Below are 21,876 nucleotides of genomic sequence, written 5' to 3'. Positions count from 1 at the left end.
CTTATGAGTATTAATTTCTTGTCACAATTATATTTTAATTAAATTTGTCAATATTCTTATGGAAATACTTTAATTCAACTTAATTTATTTTTAAAATTTTAAAGTACAGTTGTGAGCTCGTTAAAAATATTTTTTTTTACGTCTAAGCAAATTCTACATTATTGGTAGTGATGCAGTTAACTGAATTATATTTACCTTTACCAGATTCTAAGTTATTTTCAGCAACATTGACATAAATTATACATGCGGTTTAAATTTTTTATTAATTTCTTAAGTATATATTATAAATTAATATTGTTTTAAGCCTTTATTTCTCTATTAATTAAAGGGTTTGGGCTAGTTTGTTTATATATTGCAACTTTTACTCTATTTTTAATATTTATTTAAACGTGATTATAATTCATCGATAATTAATAATTAACGTGTTATTTTTTTCGGTTGGTTCAAATTTTTGTACTATATTTAAAATAATAATAAAAAGAACTTAATAATGTCAATAAAAATCAAGCTTGGAATAAAATTAAAGACGATTAATCGAAAATATATAAATGTGAGCAATTTGAAATGAGGCGTCATCTGACCAAGAACACGAGAATAGCTGCAAAATGGCTTCGGCTTAAAATCAGGTAATTTTTTTCACTTCATCAAGAATCCAACTCATTAATTTTAACGAGGATTGTTGAAAATTCAATTGCCAATTTTGTTTTTCGGTTTACTCATTGAGGATAGTTCAATCGGAAAATCAGGTCAAGAATTATGAATAAACTTTGTTCCTCATTTGCATTGCTCTTCAATTGTGGAATTCAACTTCATCTGAAGCAAATTGTGATCAGAAATAAGAACCTGAAGAAAAGGGGGCAGAAAATGATTGCAGGTATAGTTTTACAATTTTGTTCGAGGCCTATTGAGATTTTCCCCTTCATTCACCTGCAATGCTTACTAACTGTTCGACGAATTGCCCAAATAATTTTCCCAGATAAACAAAAGCATGCTTGGTGGTGTTTTCTTTCTTTTTCTTTCAGCTATGTTAATTGTTTTTCGAAAGTAAGCAATTTGAATCTTTGATCGTGGGATTTCCCACCATTATCCCGTAAACAATTTTCTTTTCCTTGTAGTGTAAACCCCTGATATCATAATCTCTTTCTACGTTGCCAGGCTTAGCTAGTGGAATCTGCTTTCGGCCAAAAGTCGTAAATGTGCATAGAAGGCACCAATTTCGTGGTATGTTTTGCTCCATTTATCTTTCAGTAACTTAATGTCTGAACGTCACAGTTAAGATAAGCTCAATTTAGTACATTCATATCTGAGCCACTGTTCTGTCTTTTACTTGGTCTTCTCAACATTGTTTTATGGATGTGGAATAATGTTTTACTTTCGATCACAGCTTTCTTTCTTTGTAGGTTTGAATAGGGAGAGTTCATACATTGGGGGAAACTGGCCCTGCCAAAAGAAAAAGATTGCTTGTAGCAATTCTGAGTTAGAGAATGTATCTTCGAGCCTTGAACATCATAGAAAGGACAAGGTTCTTGTTAAGATGTGCGGTATTGCATCGGCGAAAGATGCAGCTTTGGCAGCAGAAGCTGGTGCTGATTTCATTGGGATGATTATTTGGCCAAACTCAAAGCGTTCTGTTTCACTCTCAGTTGCCAAGGAGATATCCAGAATCGCTAGACAAAATGGTGCACAGCCTGTTGGAGTGTTTGTTGATGATGATGTTGAAACAATATCACTGGCCGCTGATACATGTGAGCTTGAACTTGTGCAGGTACATCTTTTTGTTGGCCTCACCTCCTTGTGCACAAAAATAACATTCTTACTTAAAATGATTTGGTTTCTCACAGCTTCATGGAGACAGTTCGCGGGCAGCATTGCCACTTCTAGCCAAAGACTATAGAATTATTTATGTTTTGAATGCAAATGAAGATGGAAGTCTTCGCAATGAGATCTCAACTGAGGACTGTTCTTTGGTCGATTGGGTTCTTGTTGACAGTGCCAAAGGTGGCAGGTACATCACACTTCCCCCTCAAAGAAACATGTTCATTTATTAAGTTTCTGTTCTTTCTTTCGAGTTCAATAACGTGTGGGGTGATAATGTAAACCTTTGGTCGTTCAATTGAGCTATGAGCTATGTCTTAATCAATTGAGCTATATTTCTAGTTTACATGAATTTTCTGTACAAGTTTGAGACTGAGCTAAATTATGACATCTGAAGATACAAAAGCCAAACAAAATAAGCTATGAATGACCGAGACCAAAATAAACAGGATTGAGACTTTTATTTCCACAAACTAATCACATCAGCTGCTGAAATTATTTAATTCTACGTGTGTGTCATTGTATTAGCTAGAAATCAATTCCAAACCCGTCAAATTAATTGACAGAACGTGGAATTTTGACTAAAGTGGCAGCAGCCATTAAATTTTTCTTCCTGCATGTGATATGAGCCAACTTAATTATTTTTCTGTTGAATGCAGTGGGAAGGGATTCAATTGGGCCCAGTTTGAGGTACCAATAATTAGAAGCAAACATGGTTGGCTCTTGGCTGGAGGGATCAATCCAGAAAACGTGTCTCAAGCCCTATCCATTCTGAAGCCTCAAGGGGTTGATGTTAGCAGTGGAATTTGTGGATCAGATGGGATTCAGAAGGATCTTATTCGAATCAAATCCTTTTTGAAGGCTGTTCGTTCAGTAAAATATTGATCAACAAAGTTGAGTATCCAAATTTCTTACCTAATCTCAGATAACTACTGATTTTGTTTCTTATAAATGTGATTGGCAACTAATTTAGTACAATACATGTTTTCTTTCTTTTTCTTTCTGATTCTCAAAATTATGACCCAAGCCAAACTACTAGTATACAATATTGCCAAAACGTTTAAGTTCTAAGCGAATGATGGTTCTATTATTCTCTTTCTTCTTGCTATAGCCTATATATCCTAATCGAAAGCAGTAGTTTCAGAGACTAGGTAATGGAAGAAAAGTCAGTGATTATTGGAGAAGAGAGAAAATAAAGAGGAAAAATAAGAAAGTGTAAGGTCATGGATTAAAGTAGAGGAGAGAGAAGACAACGATATGTGGTAGATAAATAGTTTAGGTCCATATATTGCAAGCTTTAAAAGTTTAGATATATTTTATAATTAACGTCTTCTGTTCATATACTAACAAAAAGATATTCATTTCTCGATCGAATAAATCTCAACATTTGGTGCTTTCCTCAATCCCTAAGTCAATACGATACTTTCTGAGTTGTCCTTAAATCCCTCCTCTCTGAACTTATGATGTTAATATTCTTTAAAAAAAATTAGTGATTTTGTTCATTACTTTCTTCCTCATTTATAGTGTAATATTTTGAAAACAATGGCCACTTTTTTAACACTCCATTTAGTTGATTTTCTGCTTCTACTTCTCATGAAATGGTAGCATTTACTGGATATTTTTTAAAAGCAATCTCGGTGATTATGAAATTGTCCATCCATTTTATCAGAAACTATTGGAAGTTGAAGGAACCCAGATTTTAGAACATTTTATTTAGAAGTAAATGATTCATACCATATCATATCATATCATTTAACAGCACTGTAGTTTCTGTTTACAGCATCCATAAATCAAATATCCTAAAAGCATGAAGTCATCATGAACCAACAGCTTCTTCTCCTTCTTCTTCTTCTTCTTCTCCTTCTCTATACAAGTTCTTTTGGCAACTGATCATATTTCAAACTCCAATTGCTTTTGAATCGCGAAGAATTTTGATGTATTGGTTATGACAATATGCAGTGTCTCGGTCTTGTTGCTTCGATCAAGAAAGGTCGGGGTCGCTCTGATAATATACAATGTCCCCAGTATCGCTCACAAAGTGATCTCTTTTCATGCTTTTTACAAGAACTCCAAATAAGTGCAATGGGAGAGGCCAAGATTTCTCTGGTTCCCGGTAATACTTTCCGAGCACTGGTTTTGCTGCTTCGGTCTAGCACGATAAGATCGCAGTTGTTATCAATGAGAACTTTGAATATATTGAACAAAGATAGGTTTGAATTTCAGATGCAGGGTAGAGAAGGATACTCACTGCCTCTACCAAGTGATAGTGTGGGATCTGAGGGAAGAGATGGTGAATGACATGAGTTCCAATGTCGTGATGAATGTTGTTGATCCATCCATAATCGCGGTCGAGAGTGGTTAATCCTCCTCTTAAGTAACTCCATTCCTGTTAGATCATCAGATGTAGAGCCACAGAAGTTAAAAAAATGGTGTCAAGCACAACACTTTATGATGTGTTGTTCTTGGAAATTCCACACCAAACACTTGAAAACATTTGATCAGTATACCTCTCCACGATACCAAGGAAGTTTATCGTCGTGACCGTGGTGATGCAGGTATGTCACAATGTCCAGACACATGACGAAAATCTACATTTGGAGAACATTCAGGGCACACAAGAGAATGATGAGAAAACAAAAAAAACATGAACGATGATTGAGAGTAGAAGGCAAACGTCGTGATCGAAGCCGAACTCACCACATAGGGAATGCCATAGAGTTTGAGGACTTCAAGGGGACCCATCACTACAGTTAGACATCCAAGCAGAGCAACCATTGCAGTCCAACAGGCAGTGGATGTAAGGATATCGTTCCGCTCACTTGGTACAAACAAATCGCTGTTCGGGTGGAAATGAGAGCCTTTCTTTCCAGGACTTCTACTCCACTGGATTATCACCAACATTATGCATCAGAATTCATCAAAACGTTGGCCTAAGATTGAAGTTCATAAAGAAAGATGAAGAACAGAGTATACTAACCAGATAGAAAGGGTATGCAAGCATGGGGAAAGGCAAGGTGAACCTCAATGTTTTTGTTGCTTTATCCAAACTCCTATAAAGTTTCTCAGTCAACTGCAACACAGTTATGAACAACATATTGCTATTGAACCAGACTCAACAAAATAACCATTTCTTGTTCTAAAGAATTTAGAAGGGCTAGCTACAAAGAACTTACAGGATGCCATGATTCATCGTTTTCAACATGACCATGGTTCTGGTGATGAGTTCTGTGGCTTATTCTCCTGAGAGATCAAGAAGAAGATCAAATGAAACTACAATACAGAGAAGAATAATTGACCAAACAGGATCAGAAAGGCAATCAGAAACTAACCATCCATGATATGGAACTAAGATTGAAGAATGAAGAATATGGCCAACAACACTATTCAGTTTTGGGTCATTAGAGAAACTTCCATGGCCACTGCACAGTCACCAACCATTAGGAAAACACATAGCAATCAGGCAAATGAATCGTAAGACGAGAAGAAGGTGAAGTTACCAATCATGACCAATAACAAACAGAGCCCAGAACATGGTCCCTTGAGCAAGCCAGTAAAGAGGCCAAACAGCCCAATTGTTGAAGTAAGCAGCAGCAGCCGCCAATCCAACTACCACAACCACATCCCTCACAACGTAACTCATTGATTTCCAAGGATCCTTAACCCAACAATGGTTAGGAATGGCGGCCCGAATATCGGACAGCCGAAACGGCGGAGCAGCGCTTAGGTCAATACCACCCTCACCCTCACCCTCAACCCCATTAACCACATCAACTCTCTCCCTCTCATCAACCTCATCAACAGAAGCAACTCTCTCAGGAGCACTCACATTCAGCGCCCAATTCTTCCCTTTACATGAAGTGAAAAGCCCCAAAGAAGAGCGAAGAATGTGAGGTTTACAGGCCAACAATGGCGGCCTAATCTCAGAAACCATGTAAGTTCTGGAAGCAATCCCATTCCTAGATGGGTGATGATAGAACCCGGGAAGGGTCTTAACACCACATTCAGATAAAACCCACCTCGCCATTAACAGCTTAAGATGAAGAAAAGGAAAGATGGGCAACGAACAAATCCCTGAAATGAAAGGAAATCAGAAGCAGAAATAAGGTAACACCGCCAGAATTCTCCTCATTCACTCCCAAACATAAGACCCAACAACACTACTCTCTCACTCTGCTTATTTATATCCACCATTTATAACAACGACAGTTCTTCCGTAGACCCCGTAATATAAATATTTTTAAAATGGGATTTTCTAAATTCCACTTCCAAGTTCTATTCCAAGTTCTATATAAAAGCAAGATGGGAAAATTTTCTAAATTCCAATATAAGTTCTAACCGTCTATGATTTCAAGTTCCAATGAGTTTTATAATCTTCAAAGTTCCAATGCTTGTAATGTCTTGTTTATAAAAGAAATGCTAAACGAGAATAATTTTTTAAGATAAAGAACAGTGGAAGTCTGAGGACTAAAATTATATATTTAAAAATATAAAGATTAAAATAAAACATATCCTCTCCGAACTTTAGGGTTGAGTTTCCTAATTCGTTAGTGATTCTAACTTGCCTTATTTAATTTGAATCACTTGAAAGGGGGCAAGATGCAAAGCACCATAAACTGCACCGTTGGCAAAAATATGCCCCTAATCGGGACCACAGATCGAGATATTCTTTAAAGAAAGTTAGAATTCTTGAATTAGGGAGTTTTTGGTTTGTTTACCTTTTTTTGCAAATTATACCATATATGCATATTTATTGTTATTGGGGCATTTTGGATGTAATTAATATTTATGATATATTTAGGTAAATATTTTTTTTATTTAAAAATAATAATTAAGTATTATCTATTATACTTAAAAACAACCATTTATTCTCTATATTTCAATTTTTTTTAACAATTAACAATTTAATCTATATATTTGAAAACTTATACACTTTAATCCATATGTGACCATTTAAATGTAATTTTAATGATGTAATATTTAGTTTATAAATGCATTTTAGTTTCTAGTTAATTTATTAAGAAATTATTCCATTAAATTTTAATAACTTGATAAGAAAATTTTAATTTCTCAATATCTTCTAATTTTAATTATCATTTTTAGACCAATTTTCTTTTAAATGTTAGAAATGTCATGTTATATGTACATACACAACAAATCCCATATATGTCATATCATAGAACAAAACATAACAATAAATAAATAAATAAATAATAATAATAAACAAAAAAAAATTATAGAAATTAAAAATTATAATAAGGTCGAAAAGTCAAAACATGGAAATTAAATTTTGTGTTAATGAAGTCTCCCAGAAAGCCTCTTCATATTCCTCTTTCTCATCCTTTTTTAACAAACTCCCTAAAAAAACTCCCCCTCTTTAATTTTCCTTTTTATTTATTTATTTATTTATTATTATTATTATTTGTTTGTCCATTGTGCATGTAATTGCTCTTTTTTGTACCTATTCTTTATTTTGCTATAACAAATTCCCTAATTTATATATATATTTGTCTTTTAACTAAGGTAGATTAGACTTTTTTTTAGAGGGACAAATATAATATCTATATATATGTAAGCATTAAAAAAATTAGAACCACTTTTCATTTTTTAAAATCATACCAAATTTTTTAATGAACGAGATATTTGCACCTCAATCTAATTGTTCACGTATTTGTCCCATCTCAATGTTCAGATGGATGAATGTTGATGGGAGAGTGTAGAATAGACCCGCGCTTGAATTCTTGGATCATAGAGTTGATGCTTCCAGGAAACATGAGGTAGGAGAAAGAGAAGGGGTGTGGTTGGTGTGTCATTGGGTAGAACTTTTTTTATAATATAAAATGGCATGGCTACTTAATCTTTTGGCTTTCTAAGTAAGAAAGTCCTTTACAGGATCGAGCGTAATAAGTGTAACATGTTGAGATTACATGATTTATATCAATTGAGACATATTCATGTTGAGATCCATTATCAATGTCAATTGCTCAGACTCGTCGCATTGTTACCTTTAGTTGTTATTCTTAATTTTTTTTTTTTTTAAATGGCTATTTTTTTTTTAGTATTATTCATGTATTATTCAGCAACCACCATTAGGGATTATTTCGGTGTTTTGTCAAATTTAAACAAACCATTTACTTTTCTTCAATTATTATTAAAATAATACTAATCTTTTGAATTATTTACTTTCCTTGAAACATCATTTAAATAGCCCATTTAATAACTAATATTTTATAGAGTTTTAAATTTATATTACAAAATTACTATTTCATCCCCTCCCTCCCCCTTCCGTTTTTTACATTTCATATTTTTAAATTTGATTAGATTTTCATCCTCATTTTTTTTCTTCATATATTTATAGTTTCAACATTGACATAAACAGATAAATAGAAATCGGCAAAATAACAAAAATACTAATAAAATGTTTATTTCTTAATTTAAATATTTTATAATTTTTTTATTTTTATAAAGACCTTGAAATTTTGAAAAAAAAAAATAATAAGAAAAAGAACCATTGTTTTTTTTTTTTTTTTTTTTTTTCTTTCTATATATGTGGCCTAATAAATAGCGGGGTTTAGGTTAAATTATTACATTTTTGAGGGGTCAATGTGGAAGATGAGAAGGACCACTTAGCAATGTGCAAAATTACCATAATTATAAGCTTTCGTGTATTTTCCAAATGGTCCGTGATTACCTTTTAAGGTTGTGAAAATGAGATTGAGTTTTAAATATCTTTATTTGTTAGGATGGATTTTATTAAATTCTAAAATTCTATTTATTTGAGAATATTTATGATTACATCATTTTATTAAAATAATTTATTTGAGAATAATTATTAATATAAATGAATAAAAATTAAATTAAAATTTAAGACATCTTTTATTACTAAATTATTATAATAGAATAAAATTTATAAGTATATCTCGTTAGAAATTTGAATATTTAACTTTTTATTTAAAAATATAAGGTTGAGCCATGCTACAGTTGCCTGATAATTACAAAACAAAGATAGAGAACGATCTATGGAATAAAACTATCTCCGAAACAATCTCGAAGTTAAATAAATTTTATATTCCATTAATACTCAGAGAAAAGTATTGTACAGATTTGTTTTGATACAAACTGAAAGATAATTACATTTGTAGATCCAGAGGAGGGGGAAGCTTTGTTACAGTTCAGATGATGTTTGTTTAGCAGATGAATGACTATGATGCAGCTATGTTTCTATGAAAAATAACAAAAAAAGGGCCTCTGTTGCAGAAATTATGATTATGTACAGAAGACCTTTGAGCAAGTAAAATATAATATAATATACCAATTTGCACCTCACAGTTGCCACCATTTACGATTTTCCATTCTCTTTGCCAGTTCCTTCGCCATATCTGCAAAGCTCTCAGCTCCATTCTGCAGTTCTTCGGTTCTTTCCCTGAGTTTCTGGTGTCAATTGAACAGGACAAGTAAGAGGTTGCATTCATTGTGTGCCACATTCTTACTAAATTGATATTCAAATATAAAAGATGAAGAACTACAAGATATTTGAGGTGGATCTCATATTGGTTGGAGAGGGGAACGAAACATTTCTTATAAGGGTGTGAAAACTTCTTCCTAGTAAACGTGTTTTAAACCTTGAGGGGAAGCTCACAAGACGTGTTTTAAACCTTGAGGGGAAGCTCACAAGGAAAAGTCTAAAGAGGACAATATTTACTAGTGGTAGGCTTAGACCATTGCAAATGTATCAAAGCCAGACACTATGTAGTGTGCCAGCGAGAACGTTGGGCCCCAAAAGGGGTGGATTGGGAGATCCCACGTCGGTTGGAGAGGGGTACGAAGTATTCCTTCTAAGGGGTGTGTAAACCTCTCCCTAGTAGACGCGTTTTAAAACATTGAGGGAAAGCCCAAAGAAGACAATATCTACCGGCAATGGGCTTAGACGGTTACATGAACTCTCCCCCTCTTTGGCAATCTCACTCAAGTCTAAGCCAACTAATCTACCTTTTCCCCAAATAATTTAATACGATATGTTGATCGTCCAGAATCCCGCTCAAGCTGAACAGGAGACTATTTCATATATGGTTTTGACTAATCAAACAACGGACTATAGTTTACAACGAAGTAGTTCGATGGTGGTGATCATCCTAATGAGTTTTGCTGTTGGGTACAGCTACATTAAGTTGTTTCAGACATCCAAAATAGAGAATAATCATGGAGCAAATGTGAGGTCCCACACAGATTGGGGAGGAGAACGAAACATTCTTTATAAGGATGTGGAAACCTCTCCCTAACAGACACGTTTAAAAAACCTTAAGGGAAAGTCCAAAAAAGACAATATCTGATAGCGGGGGGCTTGGACGGCTATAGCAAATGTATTAGTTTGCTATAAGAATCTAAATCTCTCGAAGTTAAAGCTACGATATTTCCCTATTTGAAAGAGACACCTAACAGTTAATGATCCATACAGCATTTTATGGCATTCATATCTCATGAGCAACCAAAACCTATAATGTAAGATGTAAAAATAGAACAAGGCTATTAATTGAAAAACATACATCAAGCTTCTGCTGGCGTTCTAATAGCTTATTCCTGGCTTCTTCAGCTGCCGTAGAAGCACTCTGGAAACACTCTTAGCAGTCAGAGAAAATTCAAAGAAACGTAAAAACCATTCCAAATCATCATAACTAATACCTCAGCTTTTCTGTATTTGGCCTTAATTTCTTCAGCTGTCCTCATCTTAGGTTGTGAATCAGTACTACCACCTTCAAATAACTTTTCCTTCTCCGACCTCTTGCCTTCATCGACGTCCAAATGTAAGTGTAAAATGTAATACAAATCAAGAAAATACCAGCAGATGAGAGTACTAATACCTTCCTTTTCATTCTTGTTTTTCTTCGGTGAAAACCGCACGACTAAAGGTTCATCAATTTCAATGTCATCTGCATCAGAAACCAATGCAGATTCAGAAGAATAATAGAAAGGTATTAAAGGTGGTAAAGGAGTACAATATAAGCGCAAGAACACAACCTATGTCAAGCTCAATGACGCCTAGCTCATCTGTGACACCTTTGGAAGGCTTTAAAAATGGAGGATATGAGAACAAACTTTCCAGATGTGAATCATTCAGTTTACAAAGGCTTAAAGGGTCCACATTGTTTTCCACTTTACCGCCCTTGAAGCCCTTAACAACACTATCTAAAAACCCAGAAACAGTAGCATCCTTTGACAGTTGAAACGACACGAAATGAGACATTCGGATAGAAGACTTTTGAAAACAGCATTAGAAAATGGCATGAAAGTAGAGCAATATTACTTGTTTGTTCTGGCTTGGGTAAAAGTTGTTCGAGGCCTCTGTAGCAGCTGCAAGGACTTCGTCGTGGAGGGAAGGGAACGACTCGGGAATCCTAAAAATGAAGAATAACACCTCAAATTGATGAAAAGCTTGAAAGGAAGAAGACACACTGATCTCCTCATAACACGCACACACACACTATGATATTGGGAGAAAAACCTGAAAGCATTTTCGTAGATCAATAGAGACACTACAGCAAACTCAGTCCCATTTAACTGTAAAATCAAATCATAATACGAGTAAGTAAAACACTCATGATACAAAGCTATCAATCTAAATTAAGCTACTCATGATCATCGGTTTGATAGTAAGCCAAAACAAACTGCAGACAAATTGATGGTACATCTAGAAGCAACACGCGTAAGAAGATCGAGAAATCCAAATAAATGCAGTGCAAGAAATATGCATACTTGGGTTCACATACATATGTTAATTTTTCTTCCATGGTGTTTTTACAATTAAAAAACGAAAATTTGTTTGAATACTAAAGAGAATAGCACAAAGAAAGTAATATGATAAAGTGTGAATAAAAAGAAGATGGTGGAAATTCCACATAAAAGAGAGCAGGCAGTGAATAATAAGATTTTCATTGGTAATATAAACTGAGATAAAATATTTCGACTAGAGAATTAGGGGAGAGAGAACCAGCATGATTTGGCCATCATCAGAAGAACATATTGTTTTCTCCATGTTTGTCTTGAAGCTCCACCGTAGAATTGAGGTCAAGGAACTTTCCCACACCACTTGCTCAAGATTTTGGAAGGATCTGCTTAGAGATGGAAGCCTAACTATTAATACAACCAAGGTACCATTGCTTAAGCTAAAACAGGTAATATGCATGGTTTCCAAGTTAGGATATACCAATGTTATAAGAGAAAAAGAAAAAGAAAATGCAAAAGAAGACAATATAGAAACTTTGTTCCTCTCAATAGTTTAGAGAATAATTAAATCCAGTTCTCAAAATATTTTTTTTACCATAATTTCTCAGGAAAACTCGAGTTTCGATTCTTAATTCTTAAAAATTGGCACAAAAGATAGCACGCTCGGAACTTCACCTGATCTCAACCACACCATTTTGATAAAGAACAACCAAGCCAGACACTTTGCCGTCCTTCTTTAACATTGTAGTCCAACAACATGGCTTTGAAAGATTCACTTTCTGTAAAAACTTATTCTCACCCTATAATAAGGACGCTCAACATATTAGCAAAAACAGATTAGAAATGGAGGAAGCATGGTAAGAAAACCAGAGGGCACCTCATTCATAAGCTTCAATGGGTGCAGGTATAAAGCTGTCTCACAGCAAAGCAAAACGAACAAGTTAGCAATTCCACTGGAGGTATCGGCTCCAACTTCATGCAATGTACGTCCAGAGTGGGCATTGGCAGGTACAGAATAGCTTTCTCCAGTGATCTTTGGGGTGCTCGGTGCATGAGCTACACTGAGTGCTTCAGGTGATAAGTAATCACTCTCTGAACAAAAACTTGATGTGACTAAAACAAATTTAAGAGTAGCAAGAGTAGAGAAATGAAAAGAAACAGAAACGTTTTTTTTTTCTTCGTTCTAATGAAATACATACCAATAATATACATAGATATTGAACTCGACTCCTTTGCATATGTTGATTGAAAGCTGATGATTTCACCGTTGGTACTATCGAGGACAGCTAAATATGAATTTTTGGTCATTGCGAGCAAAATTCCCTTTTTAGGTGGAATAGACTCATCAGAACGAGCCTCCAAGTGATTTGTATCTGGAAATGATTTGATCGCCAAAGATATGACTGGAGATCTTGAGTTCGACACGTCATTTGTCAGATACAGCAGTGATAATGTGTTAGTATCAAACACTGCAACCTGTTATAAATATTCAAGAGTGATCCAGAATGTAATTGATAGGACTTCGTTTCAATTATCAACAATTTTGGCTAAGCAAGAGAGGACTAGAGAGCCTGTGAGCCTCACAAAAAGATACCAAAAGTATACCCCATTTCGATTGAACAATCCCTTAAAGACCCAAATACTCAGTGCTCTGCGACCTAACTAAGAATATTCATCAGAGCCCACAAAATCACCCAAGCACATGCCCCTACATAGTAGGAATAGTCAAAGACACGCCCTTACATATTACATGGCTCTCCCATTTTCACTTTCTTGTGCGTATAAAACTACGTGATTTGGGATCTATTGGTATTATGCTTATGCTTGAGAATACTCGGGGCAGTAGATAGATCAATGAATTTTGACACTTCAACAAATAAACATGATGTGCACGATAAACTCACCTGTCCACATTCAAATCCAACAGCAAGTACGGCTCCACAGTTCTCAAAACTTAGAGTGCTAACAGAAGAATTTACAACAGAAAACACAGCTGCGCATTGGATTCCTTCTCCACCATGCATATTATGAACTACAAGCACGTTAGAAATAAACAAATATAAATAAACAAATATCATTCATTGAAATACAGTAATAATCCATGTGTCATGCTACTTTGGGAGAAAGGAAAAATAAAAGTTCTTACGCTTAAAGGCCCAATTGTCTCCTACTTACACTCGACAACCAACTGGCTGCCTTCATTTTTTTTTTTAATAAGAAACAATTTCATTGATGATTGAAATTTACAAAAGAGATGTAATATCCATGGTGTTACAAAAGACTTTCCCAATTTGCAATGAGGGAAGTATAACTATAGGAAGTAAAAATATTAGACAGTTTACCAACTGGCTGCCTTCATTCACTCGGCCGCATCTTGTATGGCCTACTCTTACTAACAAACGGGGTGGGGGTGGGGGTGGGTTCAGATTCCTAACACTACTGCTGACTACTGCTGAGCTGAGCTGAGCTTTAGTTCAAAACTTGGCTGAGGTGGTAAAGAGCAGGCTGGGCTTTAGATTGGGTCCCTTTGCTAGTTTCAGTTATGATATGAAAAATTGGGTGTATCCCATCTACCTTCAAATGAGTGCCAACCTTCTCCATTCATTCCATTCCAGAGAAAGGGCCATAAAAGTTACGAAACCAACTTTTGCATTTGACTACAAAGAAGCATGGTTGATAAGGTAACCTTAGAAATACCAAGTCCCCTACTAGACATTCCACGTCTCTATGGTACTTTACAACATTAGCTTTCATGGCTTGTTGAGCTCATATGATTTGAAACTTGAGACCACCCAAAATGACAACCTCCTCTTTATATTTCTAATCAATTCCGTTGAAAATGATGCTCTAGTCATACCAATAAAGAAGGCACTGGGCCATACAACAGTTTGAACGAAGTATTTCTGGTGAAGACATGGTAAGAAGTGTTATCCTAGTATTCCATCCATGACGCTCATTTAGCCCAACTTTTGGCTTATCAAATGCAAAACATCATAGATAGACTCCAAACATTTGTTGATCACTCTTCACATGTCATCTGCGTAGTCATATACCATGCTATAATCCTATATGGAATGATTGTCATTTAAAGTTCGCACAGCTCTTGCCAAAGAACACTAGTAAACACGTGGGTAGGCTTTTAGTATGCCAGGTAGCCCCCACATCTCCTTAATGAATATTTGTTTCAAAGATCATACATTAACTAGCTAGCCTCTAGCCATTTTCTTCTAATCCAAAATACATCCGAGTACTAAGGATATTGCTGAAGGTAACTCTAGAAAACTATAGTTATCAATAGAGTGAATTTTAAGTACAAAAATATACCTTCGTTCTTAGTCTCTGTCACATAGTGTAAACTTGCCCCTTCCGAGCTCCCAATTAGTTTGTAAAGACGAACCTACAAACTCCCAAATGTAGATATAGTGACCTAATCATTTATTTCAACTCTCTGAAAAGAAGGGAACTTAAAAGAATAAATGACATTACCAGACCACATTCATTGCCCGCAGCTACGGATAGACTGACCGAGCAAAAGTCCAAAGCTGATATCGAAGCACTTAAACCAGCAATATTTAAACCAATTACCTGTACATGATGCATGCGATATTCAAAAGTGCTCTACAGATGAAACTCATGAATTTGCTCATAACCTAACATAAACAAAAGAGTTTATCTGCAGAATATAATATAATTGGAACTTGCAAGAAACCATAGCATGAAATACAAACCTCAGGCTCAAAAGAGAAAATACGTGAGAAGGATGGATATGTTGCATCCCATATTCGAATTGAGCCATCTTGGTAACCAGCTATATAAACTCTCTCAACCTGATAATCTTCAGCATCATGGAGTTGACATGGTATACCACCAGTCAAAGGCCACGTTGTATCCCTCGGAACCTGAGTACGATGTTTTGCGATTTTTAACTGTAAATTATTTTCTTTCACTATTAAATTAGGTTGACTAATCATATAAAAGTTAGAATACCTCATTCAGAGCCCTGAAGACCGTTTTCTCTCTATGAATGAAACCCAACTTCGCAACCATTACACGTGGTTCAATATTGGGTATTACCATAGGATATTGCAGGCCAGAACCAGAAGATATTTTCTTTTGCTGAGACATTATGCTAGACAAGTAAGCATTATCATAAGCATGCAGCTGTCCAGGATTGGCCAGTACAAATAGGAAAGTGCCTCTTTTCGTTTCACCAACGTTAGGTGATAAAACGATATCCGCAAAAGAACCATCAAGTGTTAGATCAACACGTTCCATGCATTTTAAGCTTTTCATTCCAGGAGACCAATCGAGGCTTAGAATCTGTAACAAGAACAATCATATTATGAATATGAAGCAATACATAGTAACAGAAAAAAGTAAGTTGACAAAAATATGCAAAGATTTAATGAAGAAACAAACTAAAGTTTTACTATGCATTGATTATAGGAGTCAAATTAGTGAAACATGAAGAATATGTTCGTTTTATTCTACATTCTATGTAAGTACATATTCAAGCAGAAGATTCTAGAGTGCTCCTATAATTTTGCGTTATAATGCCCCAACACATGATCGTGGGGCCTTCTAGATTTCCAACACATCACAAAGTAGTCCAATTTTCCATTAACAACATATATAACAGTCACCCAAAACATACAGAAAACATATACACAAGTTCGATCATAGCAAGTCACATTATATAAAAACAAGCTTATAATGCATATTGAAAGATTTCTAGACTAAGTTGTTCATCTCTTCTAACAAAGCTTCACTTGCAAGTCTTGCCTACAATTTTCTATGAAATCTTGTTAGTCTTTTCCTTTCTTATACAACATTGATTATTGGAATAAACAGCCAAATGGGGAACACCAAAGGGCAGGACCCGAAGCCTCTATAATAGAATTGGAAGAAACCCACAAAGCTACATTGATGTGTACAACATAGTAGCCTCACAAGCTTGTTAATTTGCATTCCAACTAACGATTATAAGTTTAAACTTGAAGCATCTTCTTTTCCACCTTTCTTAAATCACATACGAAATAGAAAACTATGCAACTATAATGGAGAGGTAGAAAGACTAAAATTTAGTGCACATCATACAGTAAGCACTTCCGGAGATCCGATTTCATCACCACCATATACAAAAAGCTCCCCCTTGTGATTTTGCAACTCACTTGGAGACCAACGCAAAAGAATCACAGGCAGTCTTCTATCGCCTGATGATAACTGAAGCTTGACAGCATTATTACGAGATTGATTAACTTGCTGATCTTTGGAAGAGGTAACATTTGAAAAATTCCAAAATAAGATATCTCCATCAACATAGCCAACAGCTAGGATCGACCCATCACTTGTTACCCAACAAAGAGAGCTTATTTCTTTCTCCAATTCAAGGTCTGATACATCTGTAGAGTGATTAGTTATGTTACTCTCCGTCAATTCAAGGTCCTTGTGACCTCTTACTAACACAGCTCGATCTTCAGAAGCATCCCAGAGAACAAGCAAGCCATTTTCATATGCAATCAGCACTCTGTAAAAGATGACATGCCATAAATTTTACATAGAACAAAATAAAATTTATTAAGTGCATTGAGCCAAGTTACATTCATGAAAATAAAAGCTTATTAGGTCTTCCCATGTGAACACATATACTAGAAATGTAAGAGGAGAGTATAAAAATATTGAACATGAAGAAATCTCTGTACATGGTCATTGAGTACTAGAGTCGAAGGAATCTAAGGGGTCTTTCGGGGGGTTTACCCCATGGGTTTAAATAAACCCGTCGAGTCCTAAAATGGCACATGTTTTCTCTCTCTCATGCACACCGTTTCAGTCCTCCCACCGTTCTCTCAAGATTTGCGTTTTTCTCTTTTTTCATCCATGTATGCCAACACAAACAGACAAACTTAATTAAATCTAGGACAAATTCTCAACCCATGCACCTCCACCCCCAACCCCACACTGAAAAGACTTCATAACTACATGGAAAAAGAAAAGGGGGAGGGGGGACTCAGTGTGTACTTCCGAGCTCCAGTCTCAGTAACTAGATGAAAAGAAACACTCACTTGGAAGCATCGGAGAAGATCTAAGCACTCTTTGGGTTAAATCATGATAAAGGAAAGGTATCAATTTTGAGGTCAAACAGAGACTAATCCAAGGTCACAATCAAAGCCTTAAAAGACTTAAGAGTTTATTACCCAAGGGCTTCCAAGCACTATGTGGCTATTAGAGTTTTCAACCCACAAGTACCTTCACAAAATCATCCTATATTCAAATAACAGCCCAACAAACTACTTCATAAATAGTGGGTAAAGGCTTTGAACGGGGAAACAAGAGGCAAAGTTAAAATATTTTCTTGCCTATTTCCAAGAGAACAAGGTTGAAGGAGAACTCCAACAACAGAAGTTTGATCAGGCAGTTCCACACCAGTTACCTCTGAGAAATCAAACATATAATACATGTCAGTATGATCTACAAATTCAGAGCTACTTTATCATCCCAACCTCATTTACAATAACAAAAAACAAAAGAACAAAAGAAATTTGAAGGTGAAATGAATCGAGTATTTTGACTGGCTCAAAGCTCAGAAGTCCTTTCCTCTAAAATGCACTGGCTCAAACTATTCTTTCTAATCCTAAATAAGAAGTCTTAAACTCATAAAATGTGTCCATTAAACATTCAGTAACAAGTTTAATCGTCATTTCATTACTAAGAAATTGTCCACAGCCTAATTTATGCAATACAAATGAACTGACCAGGTGGAACTCTTATTTTACCGAATTTGCAAACAACACATGCTACATTCTATTATTATCGATTTATATGTAAAGCAATTAAGATGGACAAGGAGTTATCCGATTATAAGATAACCACGTAACTACCATCGTAAAGCACATCAAAGGTATAAATGATAAAACCATTCATTACATGTTCTTTCTCCTCAACCATATAAACCCTCTTTGGTGCAGCTTTATATATATACACACGAGTGTTCGAATTTGCTTACATGCACCTCAACTTTTTTCATGACAATCGCTTGACCCTACTTGTAGGATATTAAACCCAGATAAGTAGCCACCAAGACTTTAATCCATTTCCGTCGAGCCTTTTACCATTTACCTTGGGTGTCCACTAGGGATGCAATTTAATATTTAAGATGACAACTATGGTTGAAACTAAGAATCTACATAATGTAGACAAGATCACATGAGATTTTAGAGATGCTTTAATCCACATAAAATGAAAATATTACCAGATATGACATTTGAAGTAAGATAGTAGGGTAATAGTTTGATTTTTCTTTCTTCAGCATCAAACTTTAAGACAGCCACCATAGCATATTCACTTCCTACATACCTGAATACAATGACAGGTCATCATTTTCATTTATTTTCAATTAATAAGTTCAAAACATTTTTTTTTTTTTAACAAAGAAAATAATTTATGCCGGTACCGTACATGTAGCAGGTGCCATAAAGTACAGAGAAGGCCGTTATATTGGACTCCCATCGTAAAGTAGAAACTAACTGCCTACGCTCCAATTCCCAAACCTAACATTACCATACACATTAGTAACTGGTGGAAAAGAAACTACAGAAAAAAAAAGAATGAAACAAGCTTACTCGACAAATATAGTACAGAAACTGCAAATGCCTCTAGGTAACTGATAAAAAGTTAATAATGTCGAGACTCTAACCTGGATTTCATTATCGTTCGATATGCTTACTAGAAAACCTTGATTGTGTAAGAACTGTAAAAATGAACAAAAGTAAACGTTAAAATGTTGTGATGTCGGAATATCAGCGATGTATATGGAAGTGCCAACCAGACGAGAAACTTACAGGCTAAAATGCATGCATTTGCTCAATCCAATAAACATAATATGTCATCCAAGCCATAAAATTCATTTAAAGTTTCGTAAACCATGCGAGACGTGAATGATATAACAAAACTAAGAAGAGATGAACGACGTTCATCCGATTGAAGAAAATGCTTAATGCTGTAGGCATGGGTAAAGGATAGACTTTTTTTTTTCTAAACCATAATTAGAGACCTCCAAATTTTTAAATGGCAATGGTTTAGTAGAAGTGAAAATAGCTTCAATGCTGTCACCACCAAGAACTTTTATTCGACCATCCCTGCAGCAAGAAAGACCAAGAATTAAAACAACAACTAAGAATGGTTGAACATATTTCCTTCCAGATAAGAATGGTTGGAATTCATTCCATTCCATTCCACTCTTCAAATGCTAAGACACTGAACCATCACTCAAGTCACTTTCCCACTTGCAAAAATTTCAACAAATTGGAATTAATGAAAATCTTAAAGGGGTTATGAATACATTATCCATAATAATTTGAAAGTAGAACAATAACTAATGATTAATGATAAATAATCAATGACCTTTAAAGCAATAACTAATGATTAGTGATGAATAATCTTCCAAAAGGTAGCAAGCTAACTTACAGTGTTCCCACAGCTAAAAGACTTTGTATGGGGTCATAAGCAAGAATAGATGCAGTAGGCGGGATCCCATAGTGAAGAGTGACCCGTGGGTCCAAATCAGCTGCACCCAATACTCCTTTCTGGGCCCTCTGCCATCAAAAGAACATTTAAGTGAAACTCTAATGGTGATTGTAAATTATAATATAGCTCAAAAACCATATGCTAGGCAGCTGGGCACGTGAAAATAAACCATTTCTATTGAGCCCCAAAGCACAAATTAATCATGCTCAACATAACTTTACAGGCCTAGCATTGAGTAACACACATAATAGAAACGGTGCAAAAGGAAATAATTGATCTCGAAATAAATTTTCCTCATGATTGCACCATAGTTCAAGCTGAATTCATGGATACCCATCAACGATTGTTGAGTTAAGCAAAAGAATGTTCAAATCCAAAAGGGTGCGGGAGAAAAATGCGAAGAACTTTCGAATTAACCTACCGGAGAATGAGCTGACGTCGATGAAGATTGTTGATCGACGGGTTTATGAAAGAATTTGGAAAACATGGCGGATTAACCAAAAACAGGGACTGAGTTCGGTTTGGCGTTGATCTTCTTCGAAATGTAACTTGATTCTTGATTCTCGTCGGCCTTCGGGTTATGGGTATTGTTTAAAAGATGAAGATAACGCATCGAATGAAGAAATCTCTTCTCAGAAAAACAATGGAATTGGATGGTAATACGGATGGGGTTCTTGGGGATGGTTGGAAGATGGCCAATTTTGCATAAACAGAGCTTGCTTGATCTCCCGGCAAAAAGAAAAGTTCGGACTCCTGAAATCTAAATTGCCTGGTCCACGCCGGGAAAAACTCTATTAGGACTTTGTTTTTTCTTCTACATATTCTTCATAATGTTTTTCAATTAACCATTTATCCATTTTATTTTATAAATCTTAAGCAATTCTTAACTGTTTCTTTTATGAACAGATATAGTATTGAAAATCTTTCCAATATTACTACAAATTTTCTCATCCATAGTTGAACAACTTAAAAAAATATATATATATATATATTACAAAAACAAATTGTAATTGGATTTGAAAAGTCAATAATACCCTTGAACGTTCAATAACCCATTAAATAGCAGAAGAATTTGACAAAGAAATATTGTAATCAATCTATCTTTCTTTTTGTATATTAAATTTGGACGTATTAACGTCCAATCTTCTTGAAATATTTAAGTCCCAACGTCTCTAGATGGTTTTATTATTATTATTTTTGCTACTTTATGCATGTGTATGGGTCATATGTAGAGAAATAATGCACATCTAATTGTATTTGGGAAAGAAGTGGATCCCAATGACACTCAGGTTTTACATTTCATTAGTCTTAATAATGATGGTCATATTGTATGCGTTTGCATTTCACGATTTCACTGATCCCAATGACACTCGGGTTTTACATTTCATTAGTCTTAATAATGATGGTCATATTGTATGCGTTTGTATTTCACGATTTCACTGATGATGTCGTTTGTTGAATCATTTTAAAATGTTCAACATGTTTTTTTTTTTTTTTTTTTTTTAATTTATGGTTGATAATAATAATATATTAATGAGTAAACTATTGTTATACTTGCATTTAAATGTATTTTCGAAAATAAGGTGGACTAATAATGAAAATAAAAGATTACTCAAAACTTGAACTACATAGGTGTATTAAAAACTAAAGTTAATGAAAAGGAAGTAAATTAAAAATAACAATAGAAAATATAACGTAATTTTGTATTTATTTTCAGTAAACTACCAATTTATGATTGGTTATGAATTGTTCGACTATTCTTTGTGGCGGAAAAATGATTAATCAATTATAAAATTAACCATCCACCTAGATATATAAATA

General features: G+C 34.9%; 3 protein-coding genes across 11 annotated transcripts; 1 reads left to right on the top strand and 2 right to left on the bottom strand.

The window, feature by feature from the left end:
• The first annotated feature begins 479 nt into the window (after window positions 1-479).
• LOC111778669 (N-(5'-phosphoribosyl)anthranilate isomerase 1, chloroplastic) lies at window positions 480-6,173 on the top strand. 4 transcript variants are annotated; one of them, XM_023658634.2, is made up of 7 exons: window positions 480-626; window positions 747-874; window positions 1,156-1,221; window positions 1,401-1,765; window positions 1,842-2,005; window positions 2,475-2,708; window positions 3,775-6,173. In XM_023658634.2, exons 1-6 carry the CDS (start codon window positions 565-567, stop codon window positions 2,698-2,700), a joined length of 1,011 nt encoding a protein of 336 aa, XP_023514402.2. In that variant the 5' UTR covers window positions 480-564; the 3' UTR covers window positions 2,701-2,708; window positions 3,775-6,173. The 4 variants fall into 4 exon arrangements, with proteins under 4 accessions (XP_023514402.2, XP_086981949.1, XP_086981950.1 ...); XM_087125823.1 differs by lacking the exon at window positions 3,775-6,173 and having other exon boundaries at window positions 539-626; window positions 820-874; window positions 2,475-2,814; XM_087125824.1 differs by lacking the exon at window positions 3,775-6,173 and having other exon boundaries at window positions 541-626; window positions 820-874; window positions 1,385-1,765; window positions 2,475-2,814.
• On the bottom strand, window positions 3,498-5,839 carry LOC111778662 (omega-3 fatty acid desaturase, chloroplastic). Its single transcript, XM_023658618.2, has 8 exons — window positions 5,313-5,839; window positions 5,145-5,234; window positions 4,989-5,055; window positions 4,793-4,885; window positions 4,513-4,698; window positions 4,323-4,403; window positions 4,064-4,201; window positions 3,498-3,964 (listed from the first exon to the last, which is right to left on the bottom strand). Exons 1-8 carry the CDS (start codon window positions 5,837-5,839, stop codon window positions 3,797-3,799), a joined length of 1,350 nt encoding a protein of 449 aa, XP_023514386.2. The 3' UTR covers window positions 3,498-3,796.
• Window positions 6,174-8,865: 2,692 nt separating the features above from the next.
• On the bottom strand, window positions 8,866-20,879 carry LOC111801749 (transducin family protein / WD-40 repeat family protein). 6 transcript variants are annotated; one of them, XM_087126787.1, is made up of 24 exons: window positions 20,477-20,877; window positions 19,996-20,123; window positions 19,583-19,667; window positions 19,226-19,279; window positions 18,988-19,079; window positions 18,782-18,885; window positions 17,889-17,964; window positions 16,630-17,059; window positions 15,520-15,852; window positions 15,261-15,431; window positions 15,019-15,117; window positions 14,857-14,929; window positions 13,437-13,564; window positions 12,732-13,008; window positions 12,410-12,624; window positions 12,208-12,332; window positions 11,798-11,918; window positions 11,312-11,367; window positions 11,114-11,204; window positions 10,828-10,876; window positions 10,671-10,739; window positions 10,492-10,595; window positions 10,356-10,418; window positions 8,866-9,243 (listed from the first exon to the last, which is right to left on the bottom strand). In XM_087126787.1, exons 1-24 carry the CDS (start codon window positions 20,540-20,542, stop codon window positions 9,136-9,138), a joined length of 3,117 nt encoding a protein of 1,038 aa, XP_086982913.1. In that variant the 5' UTR covers window positions 20,543-20,877; the 3' UTR covers window positions 8,866-9,135. The 6 variants fall into 6 exon arrangements, 5 of the variants coding, with proteins under 5 accessions (XP_086982913.1, XP_023541659.2, XP_086982916.1 ...); XM_023685891.2 differs by having other exon boundaries at window positions 10,828-11,020; window positions 20,477-20,876; XM_087126790.1 differs by lacking the exons at window positions 10,828-10,876; window positions 11,312-11,367.
• Between the last annotated feature and the right edge of the window lie 997 nt (window positions 20,880-21,876).

Source organism: Cucurbita pepo, chromosome 1 (genome assembly GCF_057944985.1).
Source record: "Cucurbita pepo subsp. pepo isolate OVF chromosome 1, ASM5794498v1, whole genome shotgun sequence".
In the NCBI taxonomy this organism is placed as follows: Eukaryota; Viridiplantae; Streptophyta; class Magnoliopsida; order Cucurbitales; family Cucurbitaceae; genus Cucurbita; species Cucurbita pepo.
Note: the sequence above shows the minus strand (reverse complement) of the source record. Positions and strands in the feature narration are given on the sequence as shown.

Excerpts from the sequence above, each read along its gene's own strand:
- LOC111778662 (XM_023658618.2), bottom strand. The coding sequence starts at position 5,839 with ATGGCGAGGTGGGTTTTATCTGAATGTGGTGTTAAGACCCTTCCCGGG. Across the intron at positions 4,699-4,792 it reads TTGCATACCCTTTCTATCTG|TGGAGTAGAAGTCCTGGAAA; the intron begins GTTAGTATACTC and ends GTGATAATCCAG. Across the intron at positions 3,965-4,063 it reads ACTATCACTTGGTAGAGGCA|ACCGAAGCAGCAAAACCAGT; the intron begins GTGAGTATCCTT and ends TTATCGTGCTAG.
- LOC111778669 (XM_023658634.2), top strand. The coding sequence starts at position 565 with ATGAGGCGTCATCTGACCAAGAACACGAGAATAGCTGCAAAATGGCTT. Across the intron at positions 875-1,155 it reads GGGGCAGAAAATGATTGCAG|GCTTAGCTAGTGGAATCTGC; the intron begins GTATAGTTTTAC and ends CTACGTTGCCAG. Across the intron at positions 1,766-1,841 it reads GTGAGCTTGAACTTGTGCAG|CTTCATGGAGACAGTTCGCG; the intron begins GTACATCTTTTT and ends GGTTTCTCACAG.
- LOC111801749 (XM_023685891.2), bottom strand. The coding sequence starts at position 20,542 with ATGTTTTCCAAATTCTTTCATAAACCCGTCGATCAACAATCTTCATCG. Across the intron at positions 19,280-19,582 it reads TGCCATTTAAAAATTTGGAG|TTCTTACACAATCAAGGTTT; the intron begins GTCTCTAATTAT and ends TCATTTTTACAG. Across the intron at positions 10,419-10,491 it reads CCAAATACAGAAAAGCTGAG|AGTGCTTCTACGGCAGCTGA; the intron begins GTATTAGTTATG and ends GAGTGTTTCCAG.